General features: G+C 39.8%; 1 protein-coding gene across 3 annotated transcripts in view; it reads right to left on the bottom strand.

Moving 5' to 3' along the window:
* Window positions 1-4,999: 4,999 nt before the first annotated feature.
* The window catches only part of dph1 (diphthamide biosynthesis 1), a 63,956-nt gene continuing 53,966 nt past the window's right edge, over window positions 5,000-14,989 (bottom strand). For 2 of the 3 annotated variants that reach the window (XM_024277891.2, XM_024277893.1), the window contains exons 10-12: window positions 13,840-13,918; window positions 11,141-11,275; window positions 8,838-10,807 (exon numbers count right to left, since the gene is read on the bottom strand). In XM_024277891.2, the coding sequence (XP_024133659.1) occupies window positions 10,727-10,807; window positions 11,141-11,275; window positions 13,840-13,918 (295 nt within the window). In that variant the 3' untranslated portion in view covers window positions 8,838-10,726. Of the gene's footprint in view, window positions 5,284-8,837; window positions 10,808-11,140; window positions 11,276-13,839; window positions 13,919-14,989 lie in introns of those variants that run through there. The other variant, XM_024277892.2, reaches the window with a different exon arrangement.

Raw genomic sequence — 14,989 nt, 5'->3', positions numbered from 1 at the left:
TCTAGATGACTAATTTTTTTCCTCAACTTTTCCTGCTTCCTCCTGCGAGACTTCCTGCCTTATTTTGGCTCACAGGCTTGTACACCTCCGGAGAAATGTCCTGGGGGATTGTAATTCCGCTGGTTTGGAACGTGCCTCACAAGCATAATTAGGGATGGAGGATGGCAGGGTGCCCCCTTTCCCTGTCATCCCCCCCTCCCCGCGCGTCCTCCTGTTGACTAAACTTCCTCGGTGACGTCAGAGTCCACGTACATGGTGGATGTAGGTGATGCTTCTGAATGAATGAGTGTCCCCTCCCATCTCCATCACTAGTACTACGGGATGCCTATAAGAGCAGATCGCCGGGACAGCCCGCCAAATTTCACGAGAAACTGAGGCTGAAAACTGAGCTTTTATTCCACCCAGCAGATGACTGCAGGTTGTGTTTGAGAGCATTTGGCTGTTCAGTCTGTGTCAAGTGCTCGAGAACTAACCGGAAAAAATGTTTTTTTTTTACTGTTAAAGTCTAAACTAGTGAAATCTCAACCGGATTGACAGGAAAAAAAGCAGGTAAGTTCATTTATTTGTTAATTTATTTTGTTTTTTTTAAATGTTCGATAAATCTTCAAATGTCGGGTCATATAGGTGGATATCCACGTGCAGAGGGACGTTTTGGTTGTTTAAACCGTCTGAGAGCTCCTGGTTTCCATCTGCGTGCCGATTCCAGAATGTACGGTAGACTACAAAGGCTGGAACTTGCTGCAGTGTGAGTCACTTTTGCGCACATGGGCAGTGACAAGTGAGGGGGGAAAAAGAAGAGGAGAATGACTCCACGCGGGTGGAGGCTGCACTGACGTGCATGACAACCAGGACAGAGGATGAAGGCAAATCACCACAGTGGGGGGTTCAGTTTCGGTGGGACGTCCTGACTGGACGATTCATGGCGCATATTTCTAAAATGCGTGAGGCAGGAATCCATATATATATACATATGTGTGTGTGTGTGTACGTGCTGCTGTTATATGATAACATCAATCAGCCAAACAGCAGCTGCAAGAGGGACCTTTTATTTATAGCGCGCGTTCTTCCTTTTTCTCTCCCATTTTCGTGTGGAAATAACATCGTGACGCGCTTTGGAGATGAAGTCAATTTTGCGTCACTCCTGCGCACATCCAGACGACATCCAATCACCCAGCAGAAGGCTTTAAAGGCACAGCGAGAGTCGCCTGTGTTCCTGCATTGCGATGTGTCTCCATAGGAGAGGGGGGGTTAGATGAGGGGGTGGGAAGGCCTGATGAAAACTCCCCAAGGTAACTCCTGGAAACGACTATGAGCAGAATTATAATGAGGGATCTTCAGCTTTTTTGGCTTTAATGTCCACCTGAGCCAGAGCCCCCCTCCTGGCGCCAGACGGGGCGCGCGGCGCATACAGATGGAGCTGTCGCTGTCCATGGTGCTGGATCAAATTGAAGCTTGCCACGCACTAAATATGTGAAAATCTCGACACATCTACTAAATAAAAAATCAAATGTATATTCAAAACGTCAATGTTACTGTCCTAAAGATCTCACAGAGCTCTGGAATCAATTGATTCTGTCTTACATGCCTGTTTCCAATAATCTTATTGATTATCAAATTGGCACTGCCTCAATGAGGTGTGCGTAAAGCTCCATTGAAAGAAAAAGGCGCGTCTTGTGGCTCCTGCAGGTGCAGAACCTCAGCCGGTTGTGCTCGTTTTCAGCACCACGGACAGCGCCACAGCCGCCAGACAGGGTTTCAGCTCTGAGGCTCATTCGTGGGTTCTAATTATACATTCATTATTGCTGCACTTTAACCCTTTAACTGCCCGCACAACCAAATGGTGGGAAACATTTAGAAAATATGTTTTTTAAAAATACTGATTGTGTTGATTACTCCCCAGGGTACGGAGCCCCTAAAGGGACATTAAAGGGGAAAAAAATGGGATATAAAACATTCTGATTACTGAGTAATGCGCACCAGTTAGTAACTATTTTTTCAACTTAAAATTTCAGAAAAACATATTTTAATTGCAGTTTAGATTTGCACCAGTTACTTACCAGAACATTATTTAAAAAAAGTAAAAAAAAAAAAAAAAAAAAAAATCTGGAATTTTTTTTTAATGTATTTTTTGAAAAAGAAAAAAAAACATTATTTTTCTTACATTTATGGTTAAATGATGATGTCCCTTTATGGGCTGTGCACCAAGGCAATAAACAGCAGAAAAAAAAATACATTTTTTTTCTTTTTTTTGTGTAGTTAAAGGGTTAAAAGCAGCCTTTGTGATGAACAGAATGTGTTTCAAGATAGTGGTAACCTCTGATGACAGTAAAACTAACTTTTCACTACCTTCTGTGTTCCTGCACCTATCTGTGGTCCCTCTGTTCACGTGACTCTTCGTGTCACAAAGTTCCGGTCCGCCCTTTTTTGTTTACATCACCAGTGCCAATTTCCTTCCTGCAGCCGTCCATCAGAGCTTGTATAAACCACCAGTCTGCCCTCTGCTCCCGTCTATCCCTATCTTGTGGATGAGTCATACATAATCAGCATGGAAATCAATATGACAAACACAACAAGTGGGCTATGTAACTGCTTGTCTGACCATAGCTGGAGGCCTTTTTCTAGGAAACGGCCACGTCGCGTGCTACTTTAAGCACTGTCATCTGCTGTGGCGAGCGTCTGACAATCTCATTGGAGGCTTTTAGGAGCTGTTTTTGTCTCCACGCTTTGATTGCAGTCATAGATGACCTTTGTCGCTGAGGAAAGGGCAGGATCACGACGTCGCACCCTTACACTTCCCTCTGCATGTGGTTCTCAGACCAGTCTATATTTTCTATCTCCCCACACTTTTACTCCCAGTCAGTGCACCAATACCTTGGCTCTAGACTGCTTACTGCTAAAAGTGCTCTAAAGTACAGTAACAGTCTACAGTCATGGCTACTGATGCCTGGCAAACTTCTGCACGCTCTGATAAAGTTCACAGTTGTGCTCCTGTACGGGCTCGGATGCTGCTGTGTTTGTGAGAAGTTTTTTTTTTTCTTTTTTTTTTCTCCTGGAGCCCTGCACTTCTGAAGGCTGCATCACCCAACATCCCGTCTCTACAGCTGACGTCAGCGGTTACCACAGCCAATCTTATTTCCTTCCACTGTCTCCATGGTAACCGTGGCATTAGATTGTTACTGTAGCAACAGCACCACTGGTAACAGTCTACAGCCATGGTCGCTAGGGGGCAAAAGACACATCTGAACCAAAAGTGGTAGAAATGATGATGTTTATTATTTTTGAGTCCCAAATATGACTAAAAAAGGAACTTATCCTACTATAATGCTGCTCTTTCTGAAATAAAAGCTTTATTTACATGTTTCACATGCTACTGAACTTGATTTTCTTAGTCTGTTGAGATTTTTTGTTATTATCTTTTATTGTCATGCATGTATGAAATATGTTTAACCCATGTAAATTCATTTTTCATGAATACAATAAACAGATTTGATCAAAAAAGGCATGTCTTCACGTTTTTCCCAGTAATGTTCTTTTTGTTTGGATTTCTAATAAAATATTAAATAAAGCCACAAACAAAGGAGAGACAGCTCTTCCAGAGGCTGTTTATCAAGAACAAAAGCCTGTTAATGTCTCAAAATAATTGATTTCAATAAATGAAACAAAAAAAGTACTGCGAACCAGTCTACATTTAACAAACTTAGTAATATATATTTTTTTCCTTTGGCTAATATTTTATTGATTGCTTTTCAGTAGTTTGTGCTGCTGATTAGGTGATTGAATACTGGTATTTGTGTAACAGATATGAAAAATATTGCAAAGTTCGACTAATGCTGGTTCACTGAAAGTTTGAGGATTCTCTCTACAAGTTTTCCATGAAATGCTTCAAGGTAAACCCCTCAGAGATTATATCCAAAGAGCTTTTTCTTAGAGTTGTGTTGGTGCACAGACTTCAACCTTGAGGTTAGATCATAGAAAACGATCATAGAACTGAGCTTGAACACAGTTCAGAGTTTTTTTCCCCCCTGTAGCAGGATATTGTAATTATAAATTGTTTATGACTGAGTTTTGTTTTTATAAAGGGGGGAAAATACTTTGGAGATATAATTCATTTATCTTGCCAGTTAAAACATTCATCTCATAATGGGTGTGTGCTTTAATAGCTGCAGCTTTTGCCATTTCTCTGGACACAAAAATGAATTTTTTATACAGAAAAAAAAAGACTTAGCAAAAAATAAATAAATGTATTAGATAAGCATGAAAATAAAAGCAATAACAAATGTATCCCAACAACTTTGAGGTTTGATATTAGATGTTTAAACTGTAACTTAATGTAAAAATGTTTGGTTAATATCGATGTTTCGGATTCATGAGGCAAATTGAATTTGTGATATTGGGCTATATAAATAAAATTGAATTGAATTGAATTGAATTATACATTTAAATTGTGATAAAAGATTAAATATTTTTTCAGAGAATCACAGTGAAGGACAGCGTGAAAAGGGTTAGTATGATCTGAATAAGACCTTGCTGTTTTAATAACTAGTGTGGATTATTGGATTATCGTTATTTATGGATTATTTCACTTTTAATATTAATCATTTGAGGGGTGAATATCTAAAATCAAAAGTTGAAGTCAAAAAAGCCCATGAAACAGAAGTAGAATATATAAAATAGAGGTTTAAAAACATCTAATACAATAATGAAATGTGTGAAAGGATAAAAAAATTTAAGGAAAAAAGTTGGCATAAGTAGCCACTGAAGTTTATAAAGTATCTCTTACAATACATAAACAAAAAAGCAACATTATTACAATACTAAATACAGAATTTATCAAAATGATTAAAAATAAATTTGTTACTTTTACAAGTTAATCTTTATTTGGCTTTGAATTTGATAGATATATCTTTTTTTTATTGATAAAATTTTTTAACAAATCCAAACATCTTATGTGGAAAAATGTTTACTTTTTGCAGCAAATTTAATTAAGTAAACACATTTTTTTGCCAGGAGCTTTAATAGAATAAAACGCAGTTATTAAATACATCCCATTGGGGGCAAGAAAAGGTTAAACACGGACAATAAAGACAATACGGTGACTTTATTGACAGCTATGGCTCTTGGCTGGTCAATCTGGGACAAGCTGACCTCCTACGCAGAATTAGTCATCCCTTTACAACACCTTTTTTTCCCACTTAAGACTCTTATTCAGCGTTCTAGCAACCATCCGCCACGCCGCTGTTAGGCCGCCCAGGCTTCTTCCCTCCCACTCACAGAGTCAGCAGCCTGCACACATAATTATTTATTGTTCATTTTCCAGAAGGTTTCGGATCAAGAGGTTTTAAAACACAGAAAGATGAAAAGAATTTGTCTTTCTTTTGCCTCAGAATTTCGCACCGCAGGTGCGTGAAAGTTTCTGCTGTCAATCAAATTGTTAATAATTGGGACCAAATCTGCCACACCTTCATGGGGGATCTTGATGAAAAAGATGACCTAAAAAAACAAATCCTGACATAAAGCGTCACATGAAGGGAGCAGATTAGGAAAAACCTTTGTCAGGATGTATGGAAAGCCGCCTGACATGGAGGAGGAGGAGGTGAACACATGGAGTCGGTGAAAAGGAGAGGTGGACGGGACAGCAGGAGACTGCAGTGACTCAGCCTTTCTCGATTGGAGACAAAAACAGCTAAAAGCATCAGGCGTGTTGACAGGTAGTGAGCGCAGACACCTCAAGTAGTTACGGATAATGTGCTACTTTCGATGGCTCCTCCTTTTTTTCTTTCAATAGATGATGTGAGCGGCGGTGAAGAATGCAATAATTGGTGACATTTGAGTCACAATGGATGGTGGCGCACAGGAACAAACATAAAAGGAGTCCATCCATAAAAAAGGGGGTTTTCTATATGACCAGAGCAAACTTTACGTTAGGAATAAATACAGCCTGTTCATTCATCACTGAGGACTCATTAAAAACATCAGTAGATGAGATGCTGAACAAAATGAAGAAACTGACCTCTTATAGGAAAACTAGAATGCCTCACAAGATATGAACACAGCGCCACTTAGTGGTGACTCAGCATTTGGCAAGGAGGGATTGACTAAAAGCTTCAGCTTCCTTGAATCTTTTTTTTTTGTTTTTTTAATAATTCTGGATCCAACATAACTCACAGAAAATCTTTGCATTTAATGACACTTTAAGCTGCATCACAGAGCTCGCTTCAACTTAAAAAAGTTGATTTTAAAGTGGGAAGGCCTTCTGCACTATTTTTAATTTAGAGATTTTCAATACAATATTCTCAAAATTAATTTAAAAACTTTTACCAATAAATAAAGCCAAAAGCAATCAAGATCTACGTATTTAAATATTATATATTAATGCCAAAATGTTTGCGGGGTTTTGAAAATCTTTTTGCTTCCATGCTTAGAAATTTTAGCTTTCAATTTTTGATTTTGCGTGAAAAACATTAAAGAATTAATTGAAAGCACATCTACTTCTGTCTTTTAAAGTCCCACAATATGCTCCTGATTCCCCATGATTTGAATAAAGAAATACTCAGAAATTCAATGTTACGCTCAATTTTCTGAATATATGTCTCCCATCATGAAAAATCTCACAAGAAAATGTAAAAAAACACAATTTTCCTTGAAGTGGGTAAAAATCAATGAAAACAAATATTTTTTTCTGCTTATTGCCTTGGAGGAGTAATACAGACACTCAAGTATTTTCTAAATGTTATTCACTGTTTGGTGTGCCAAATAGGAAGTACCTGCTAGCTCCAAAAAGCCAAAATCCCATAAACTTCAACAGAGAAATAAAACATATTACTTAGTCATTATATTTGTCAGAACAACCATTCTTGTTCTTTTCTAACATGTTCTTGCTTATCCTAATTTTTTCGGAATATTTTTCTTTATTGCAAGTTATAAACTGACCAATCAGATGCCTCAGTGAAAGCATGTAGAGCCCGCTGGCCCCATCCTGAATATTTGATGACATATTTTCCTGAATAACTTTCAGCGGAAGGGGAGTGGACTTCAAAAAAGCTTACTCCTGATTGTCGACAGTAGTTGCTATGGAAACCCTGACTCCAGACCAATCACTTTAATCTGGCTCCAACATGGCGATGTAGAAAAAAATCTAATAATAGATCTCTATTATTTTTTGGACACTAGGCTTTTAAATAGTTTTTTAGAGTACTCGTAGCAAAAAAAAGAAAGAAAAAAAAAATCTTATTTGTGAAGTTAATTTCATTAAATATGCTTGGGTATAAGTACAGTAAGTATGCTGTAGTACAGACCATGTATGTGTAATGGAGGAAACTTCTTCAGACTAAATTGGAACATTTAAAACGTTCAATAGACTGTATATAGAGTATATAAAAAGTAATTTTAGGTTTACTGCCTCACTTTTAGTATAGACCAAGTATACTTGATGTACACCTAAAGAGACTACTTTTTGCTAAAGGTAAAGTTTAACTTTCCATGAAAAATAGGGACTCGTGCATGTATCTATTTTGTATTTGCTGTTACAAAATTAGATATAATTTTGCAAGTACAATGCAAAAACACAAACTAAAGGCTTTTTAGTTTTAATAATATATGCAACTATTTTGTCATTAATCAATTATGGCTCTTACTTAATCACATATTCAATTTCTCTTTTTAAATAACCACTACTTAAAGATGCATGTTTATTTTTTTGTGTTTTTAAACTGATTCAATTATAAATCACAAGCCCATTACAGTATGATGCATTTATGAAGGATCATTTGGTCAGAGGTTTTTGAGTCAAATCTTTTTGAGGCAAATTTTTACAAGACGTTTGTGTTCATATTAAACGTTTTATTGATTTATAACAAAAGTAATAGTGCTTTTTTAGCAGTTAATGAGTATACAGAAGTATGCAGAGTTCTAGTTCTAGTAATGTAATGAGCTCCCTGGTTACTTTAGCTGTTACAGTTAAACAAACATCTTTTCATCTGCTGTTCTTGTGAAGTTTAGAATTCCTCCTTCATCACAAAGTGTTCTTTTGATGTCCGCTGGGAGCAGCTGGAAGCCATAAAAAATTCCAAATGCGTCATTCCAACAAACGATAGAACCTTAAACAAACTCCTGCTTTTCTTTTCTTTCATCTCACGGTCGAATCTGCATTTACTTTGTTTTTGTTAACATTTTCTCGCTCTGATTTGGATTCAAAATCTGCATGAGTTAAGCTTAAAAAAATAAAAAAAAACAGAAAAAGTAAGTTTTAAAACTGCTCACTTCTTTTATCTTGACAAAATAAGCCAGTAAATAAATAAAACATCAGACAGAGCAAAAGTAGGAGAGTGCGAGTGCTCTACTGGTCAATAATTTAATCTTGACCACTGTGGATCACACAGTGAATGGTGGAACGTAGTCGGCTCTTTAAAACGTAACGGTCATTGGAGGGACACTTCATGAAAGATACTGATGTCTCGTGCGGCGGCTGCATCCCGCCAGAGAGGACATGACAGAGGATCTGATGCTGGGAGCCTGCTAGTTGTAAGCAAATGTGTAAACTCACAATATCGTGCTCACCTGAGACTCTACCTCTGTCACCTGGGGGAGGATTCACAAGTTTCTCACTGTGCTATTGTCAATCACCAGCTGCAGCAGCAGAAACATCAGGAGTGCTTTATTTATTTATTTATTTATTGACAGACTGCAACTCTCTCAATAAATAATGAGGATGGAGAGCAGTCGTGACTAGCTCTCCATGCATCCAGGAACTGGCGGCTCTCAGGCTTACGAACAGGCTCATCTGTGTTTTTGAAATGCAGAAGAGACAACGATTGAACTGATTTAGAGAGGAACGCTACTAAATGAAAGAATTGGCCCAGCTTTATTTACACTGTACAACAGAAATGGCACGATCGTCTTACAAACGTGTGAAGATACTAAACATTTGACAGAGCTTCTAAAAGCATGCAACATATAAAAGACATCGACTGTAAAGACCCTCTTTTTTCTAAAATGTTCCCAGTGGTGTTTTAATTATGAAGTTTTTAACCAAAACCTCACAACCTAAATGTCTTAAAAAGTCACATTTCATGTTTATCTAAAGCCTCTGTTTCCAAAATCTCCTCTGGGTGGGCGTGGCCGTTGAGTAGCCCCGCCCTTCTGATGTCTTGCTAGCGTAAATCTTCACCACTACTACTACAAAAAAAAAAAGAAATAAAACAAATCAAGTTTAACCAAGACATGGATATAATTACCCATTTTACCGAGTCACTTTCCCGTTAGCTGGAGAAAAATATATTTTTTATGATAATTGTGGTAAGAATGGGTTCATAAACGTCAGTCATAAACATTCATATATGTATGTCAGAAGTGGTAAGATGCCATCTTCTCTTCTCCCTCACCTGAGCTTGTGTACGCTGGGCGTGGCAGATCAGGGAGCGTTTTTTTTTTTCATAAACTTTATTGAACATTCTTTCAATTTACAAATGCTCACATTCAGTTGTGGCAGTAGTTCACTTTCGGCTTATCCCTTTCGGGGTCGCCACAGTGTAACAGCACCCACTGTTTCGCATCAGTGATTTGGCAGAGTTTTTACGCCGGATGCCCTTCCTGACACAACCCTGTACTTGAGGGGCACAGGGACCCAGTTAGGCAGCAGCGTCAAGGGTCTTGCCTAAGGACCCAATCTGGGTGGGGATCAGTGGACAACCCTGGAATCGAACCAGGGGCTCCTGCATGCCAGCCCTTCACCAAGCCCACTGAGCCACCCAGCCGCTGGTTACAATATATATATGTAAACTCAAAAAAGTTAACAAAAATGCAGTTCTTTCAGATCAGGGAGCTTGTGCATGCACTTTTGGGCCGGTGTGACATCACAACGACTCATTAATTCAAACAGAGCGTCTTTCTGACAGTTTGATTGACAGCGATTTGAAAGCAGAAAAACTCAAATGCAAATATGAAATCATTTCTTATGACATTTGTTCTCTTTTTATAAGACTAATGCCACACATGCATGTCAAAAACACAAAAAACAGGATTTTCATCCAATGAAAACTTTGTTTTCTGTGTTTATAACAATTTCCTGTGGCATTTTTTTTATGATGATGGAGGATGTACAATTGAAAAATAGGATTTTTTAGTATTTCTTTATTCAAATCATTGTGAATCAGGAACAGACAAAAACATGCAGCCGGAAAAACTTGTAGCTGTTACATAGAGCAGGCAATAAGCTCCCAGCTGCACTCCATTCTGATGCATCGACTTGTAGATGACTAGATCCATCTACGTAGCTCCAATATCGCTCGCCATTTTTGTTGCAACCATAATGTTAGATTGAGGTTTTGACTGGCTGTAAGCTAGTGGGAGAAGGTGTAAAAATAATTGTTTTCAAGAAAAACTTTATTAAACATGCTTACGGTCACTTTAGTCAGTGTATTTAAACTTTGTGCAGGAGCAGAAATAATTATCTGCTTACTACCACCTTTAGTGGAATTTGACTGAAAAGAGCCGGATGCTCGCACACATGAGCAGTTCCCTCTGTATTTTGAGCAGAAAACAGGGCAAACTAAATCTAAAATGAGTTTGGGATGATCTGCTGTGCTGTAAGCCGGAGGATTAGATACAGTTGGTAATCCTTTTGATGAGGCCAAGAACTGCACTCGCTTCAGACGCTCTGGACAAATTCTCCTCCTCTGACTTGACCTCACCATCAGACAGGCGGCCGACGAGCTTCAGACGGCTCTCGTCATGACGTGTCAGTCTGCTGGCAGCCACAGGGGGCGCTGGGACACTGTTTGGTGGGGGGAGTTGGCTCCGTACTTCCTTTCTGTAGACAGGCAATTGGGACAGCATTAATACTTTTGAAACAATGACAGGCCCCGTCTTTGACAGTATATTTGGGGGCCGCAGTGGGATGAATTCAAAGACAAATCGACTTTTACTTAATAAAAGCTATCATTGAAGCATTTTAAAGGCCTCACCTTTAAGGAGAAATCTCTACATGCATGTCCTGATGTCCCTGTACCACTGGGTGTCAGTGTGGTGACACATTCATAGAAAGCATTAAGCCTAAGAACATCCATTTTCCTCTTTGCCATCCTTGCTTATCCGCTCCCTGTTCTGTCAGTCATTTTTTTTTTTATCTGGCAGTCGAGCTCACCTGAGTCTGTCTGCGAGCGGGCCGCACAGGCTGGTTGTCAGGGTGGTTGGGCGCCCACGGCCCCGAGCTCTGATTGGAATAAAAGTCCATGGGGTAAACTTCTTTCCAGTCTACCTCTTGTAGGGCAACAGCTGCCTGAGAGACACACAGATGGAAGGGCTGTCACGATTCACAGAAAAGAAAAGTGACGAGATAAAAGTGCGGGAAAATGTCATCCTGTCGTTAGTTTTTTTGTCTCCCTGTTCTCTGGTAATGTTCTTGCAGCGTTGAACTAATGAACGGGAGACGAGAAGACGCCGCACAGACGACGATGACGAGACAGGTGTCATAATATTAAACAGGATAACATGCAGAATTGTCACGTTATCTTCATGCAGCTGCGCGGCACGACGCAACAGCTGCCGACGGAGAAACGCAGCGCGGCAGAGACGGCACTGTGACATAAGAGCAGGCTGCTCCATATGGAGGAGAGGCGCCTGTGAATATTGACTCCTGATGAAAGACTGGAATGAATGAGCCGACGGACAAACGCTTTGTTTATTCACTTATTTCTGCATCCAGCGACTCATTCATTTTTATTTGAATCCCAGGGCCTCGTGTCAAGAAAATTTAGATAATGAATGGAAAAAATGATGAAGAAAATATGTAATGGAAATGAAATAATAAAAAAACTGAGAGCCTTTGGAGAAATTAGTTCAAAGGAAACATGAAAGATTTGGCTTCAAAGTGATGCAATCTTTGGTCTGGTAGGATATAATTCATCACTGTTCTGGAGCTTGTGACAAGTTTATGTTTGTACTGAAATATGTACTGACGCTGTAAATAAAAGAACAATGAAAACATTTGAGTGCTGATTGGGCGCCGAAATCACAAAGTATTAAAGAACAAACAAACATAAGACGTTAACTTAAATTTTCATACAAGTTCCACTCTGATGAAAATCATGTTTTTGGTGTTTTCAACTTTTTTTTTCGATGACGAAGTATGTATATTAAGAAAATAAAGCTTTTATTTCTGAGATTTTTTTTTCTTCAGATTGTTGTGAATTAGGAGCAGACACAAAAATTCTGTTGGAAAAAGCTTGTAGGTGTGGTGTAAAAGCTACTACGGCAAGCCAGAAGCCCCATTCTGATGCATCCACAGACAAATACATCCGTACTTTGTTTTTCTCATCTGCTGCATTATGGATGGATCAGATATTGCTCACCACTTTTGATGCACCGGTAATATTAGGAGAGGTTTGTCTAAGCTATTGGGAGAGAGTGTAAACAGATGAATGATGGGAAGTGGGGGCGGGCTTACTCTGTGCCAACAGCTTCACCTAAAATTTCAGATGAACTACTGCCGCTTTGCAGAAACTATGTACTAGAAAACATATGATTATGAATTTGTTTTGCATTTTGCGCAAAAATGTCATAATCATAATTAAAAGATCACTGGAACACATTTTAAAATAGATCAAAATAGCTTAAATATTACAAAAAAAAAATACTTTAAATATAAATTCTGTTTGAGAAGCTTCACGTCAGCAAGCAAACGGTTTCATCTAAAAATAGTTATTTACGCACAATAAAAGATGATGATGCTGTCCTATATTTGGTCTTCTCTTCCCCCACAGATGCTTTAAATATTCCCTCCTCCTTTTCTTTACCTGCTCCTCATCTCTGCAGCTCTTCGCTGCTGCTCTCCTCCTCCTCCTCTCCCACCAACCGCCTGTTTCTGTGGATGCTAGCTTCCTCTGCTAATCCCTGCTCTGACAGGAGAGCCAAGTGTGTCTTATTGACTATAAATATAACATGAGACGCACTGAAAATAAATGCTGCTACCCCCCCACCCCCCATATCACCCCTCCAACCTTCTCTGAGCACACTCCACCCCTCCCTCCCTCTCCTTCCTTCCTTTTCATCTTCATCCTAAATGCCAGAGTAAAAAAGCACTGAGATGCATGACACTCATAGGTAGGAGCTGACGCTGAGTTAAGTCTCGTCACAGCTGTGCAGACACACCAGCGCAGCTGCGCGTTCTTTACGTGCAAAAACATTGCTCACAAATAGCTGAAGGGAAGGAGGCAAATCCTCTAGTTGACGACATTTTAGACTATTGGTACTTGCCCGCAACAGCAAAGTCAAATTTGAGACTTTTCATGTAGAATCGCTTTGGGCAGTAAGCACCAAAAACAATCAATGTTTGTTTTATTTTTAAAAAAAAGTCTGAAATTCTGTCGATGTCGATGTTTTACACAATGAGTCTAATTTTCATCATTTCCTACAAAAAGAAAAGAAACCACTGATGAAAACATTTAAAAACTTTAATCATAGCTACTCAAAGAAAACATATTTAATATTTTTTCTTCTAATCTGAAGCACCAGCTTTGAAAAATATCTTTACAGGATGAAGATCTGTCAATTTCTCTCATTTTAGAATGAAAACAAAAAAACATAGCTTTAGGAAGTGTGGGACACTTTGCAGTCTTTACACCAGCAGGGGGGGCTAGTCTGCTGCTCAACATGTTTACTGTTTTTTAATGCCATGAAAATGAAGGAGGGGAAAACAGCAAGCATGCTCCTCCATCATAAGCAGGCCTTGATGAGCGTTTCAGGAATATCACTGCCCTTTTAGACGATTCTAAGACATGAACTTCTCGTGTGCTCTCGAGAAAGCTTCATCATGTGCTGTGCATGCCACATCTGAATGTTTACCTCATATGGGGATAGTAGGGGTTTGGAGAAGGCTGTGCCCCAGTCGATTGAGAGGCGTGGACAAGCGATTTGGACCCATCTGCAAAAAAAAAAAAAAAAATGTAAAGACTCGTGGGTGAGAGTCCACATCCAGGAGCACCACTGCGGGGGGAACAAAACACAAAAAGACAAGCAAACGGCAAGTTCTAGGAAGAAAAAGAAGGCACACGTGTGACTGCACGCTGCAGGTGGATGTGTGACGCAGAGGGTGCGGGGAGCCCCTCCCCCACCAACACGTTTGCAGGCACCTGTTGGAGGGATCTGTCCTGATTTGCAGCTCCAAAGACAGCTACACCACACAGTCAATGCACAGCAAGCCGGCGAGGGAGGAGCATGGTATGCATGGGGATTGGGGGGGGTGTGGTGGGGTCTAGTTTGGATGGACTGATCGCAGGAGGAAAAATGAGAAAACAAAAAAGGTGAAAGAAGGGAAAAAATGCTGTGAAAGAAGAAAAAAAAGAGAGGTTAGGTGAGTGTGAATAAAAAACTGCACCAGCTGGTCTCTACGGACATAGCCTACATAGCTCCCAGACAGGGTGGGTTGGGGGGGGTATGTTGTAGAGAGTTGGGGAGAGGGTGAGAAAGAAGCGATAAGAGGACAGAGATATGCAGCCAAAGATAGGGAGGAAGACAAAAACAGAAGGAGGGGTTGAGGAGGCACAAGCAAGAAGAGAGGGCAGAACAAACTCAGATAGCGAGCAGGAGAGATCGGTGGGGAGAAAAGTGGAAAACACACGAGAGAGGAACGAGGAGGGTGTGGCAGCTGCAGGAAAGAGTGAACAATGGGGGAAAATGAAGATGGAAAGAGGCTGGGGCTGTGAGGGGGGTTCGCTTTCACAGATCAATGCTATCCGAGCTCCATCTGTACTGAGCCACGATACTCCCTCCTGCCCCTAATTCCTGCCATAAAGCTCAGCCAGAGATATTGACACACGTGGATTAAGATGCATACAAACATTTATGCAAGACGCAGGAACATTTTCGACAAGAAAACGCAGGTTTAAGATGAGGGCGAGAGATTGGAGGCGAGGACAGATTGTGCTGTAATCACTTGAGTACTTCAGTTTGAATGGCACTGCAGCAAATTCCCCCTCATCTATTCTTCATTCTC

This window comes from Oryzias melastigma, linkage group LG13, assembly GCF_002922805.2.
Source record: "Oryzias melastigma strain HK-1 linkage group LG13, ASM292280v2, whole genome shotgun sequence".
In the NCBI taxonomy this organism is placed as follows: domain Eukaryota; kingdom Metazoa; phylum Chordata; class Actinopteri; order Beloniformes; family Adrianichthyidae; genus Oryzias; species Oryzias melastigma.
The sequence above is the reverse complement of the archived record's forward strand: the minus strand, read 5'-3'. Positions and strand labels throughout refer to the sequence as shown.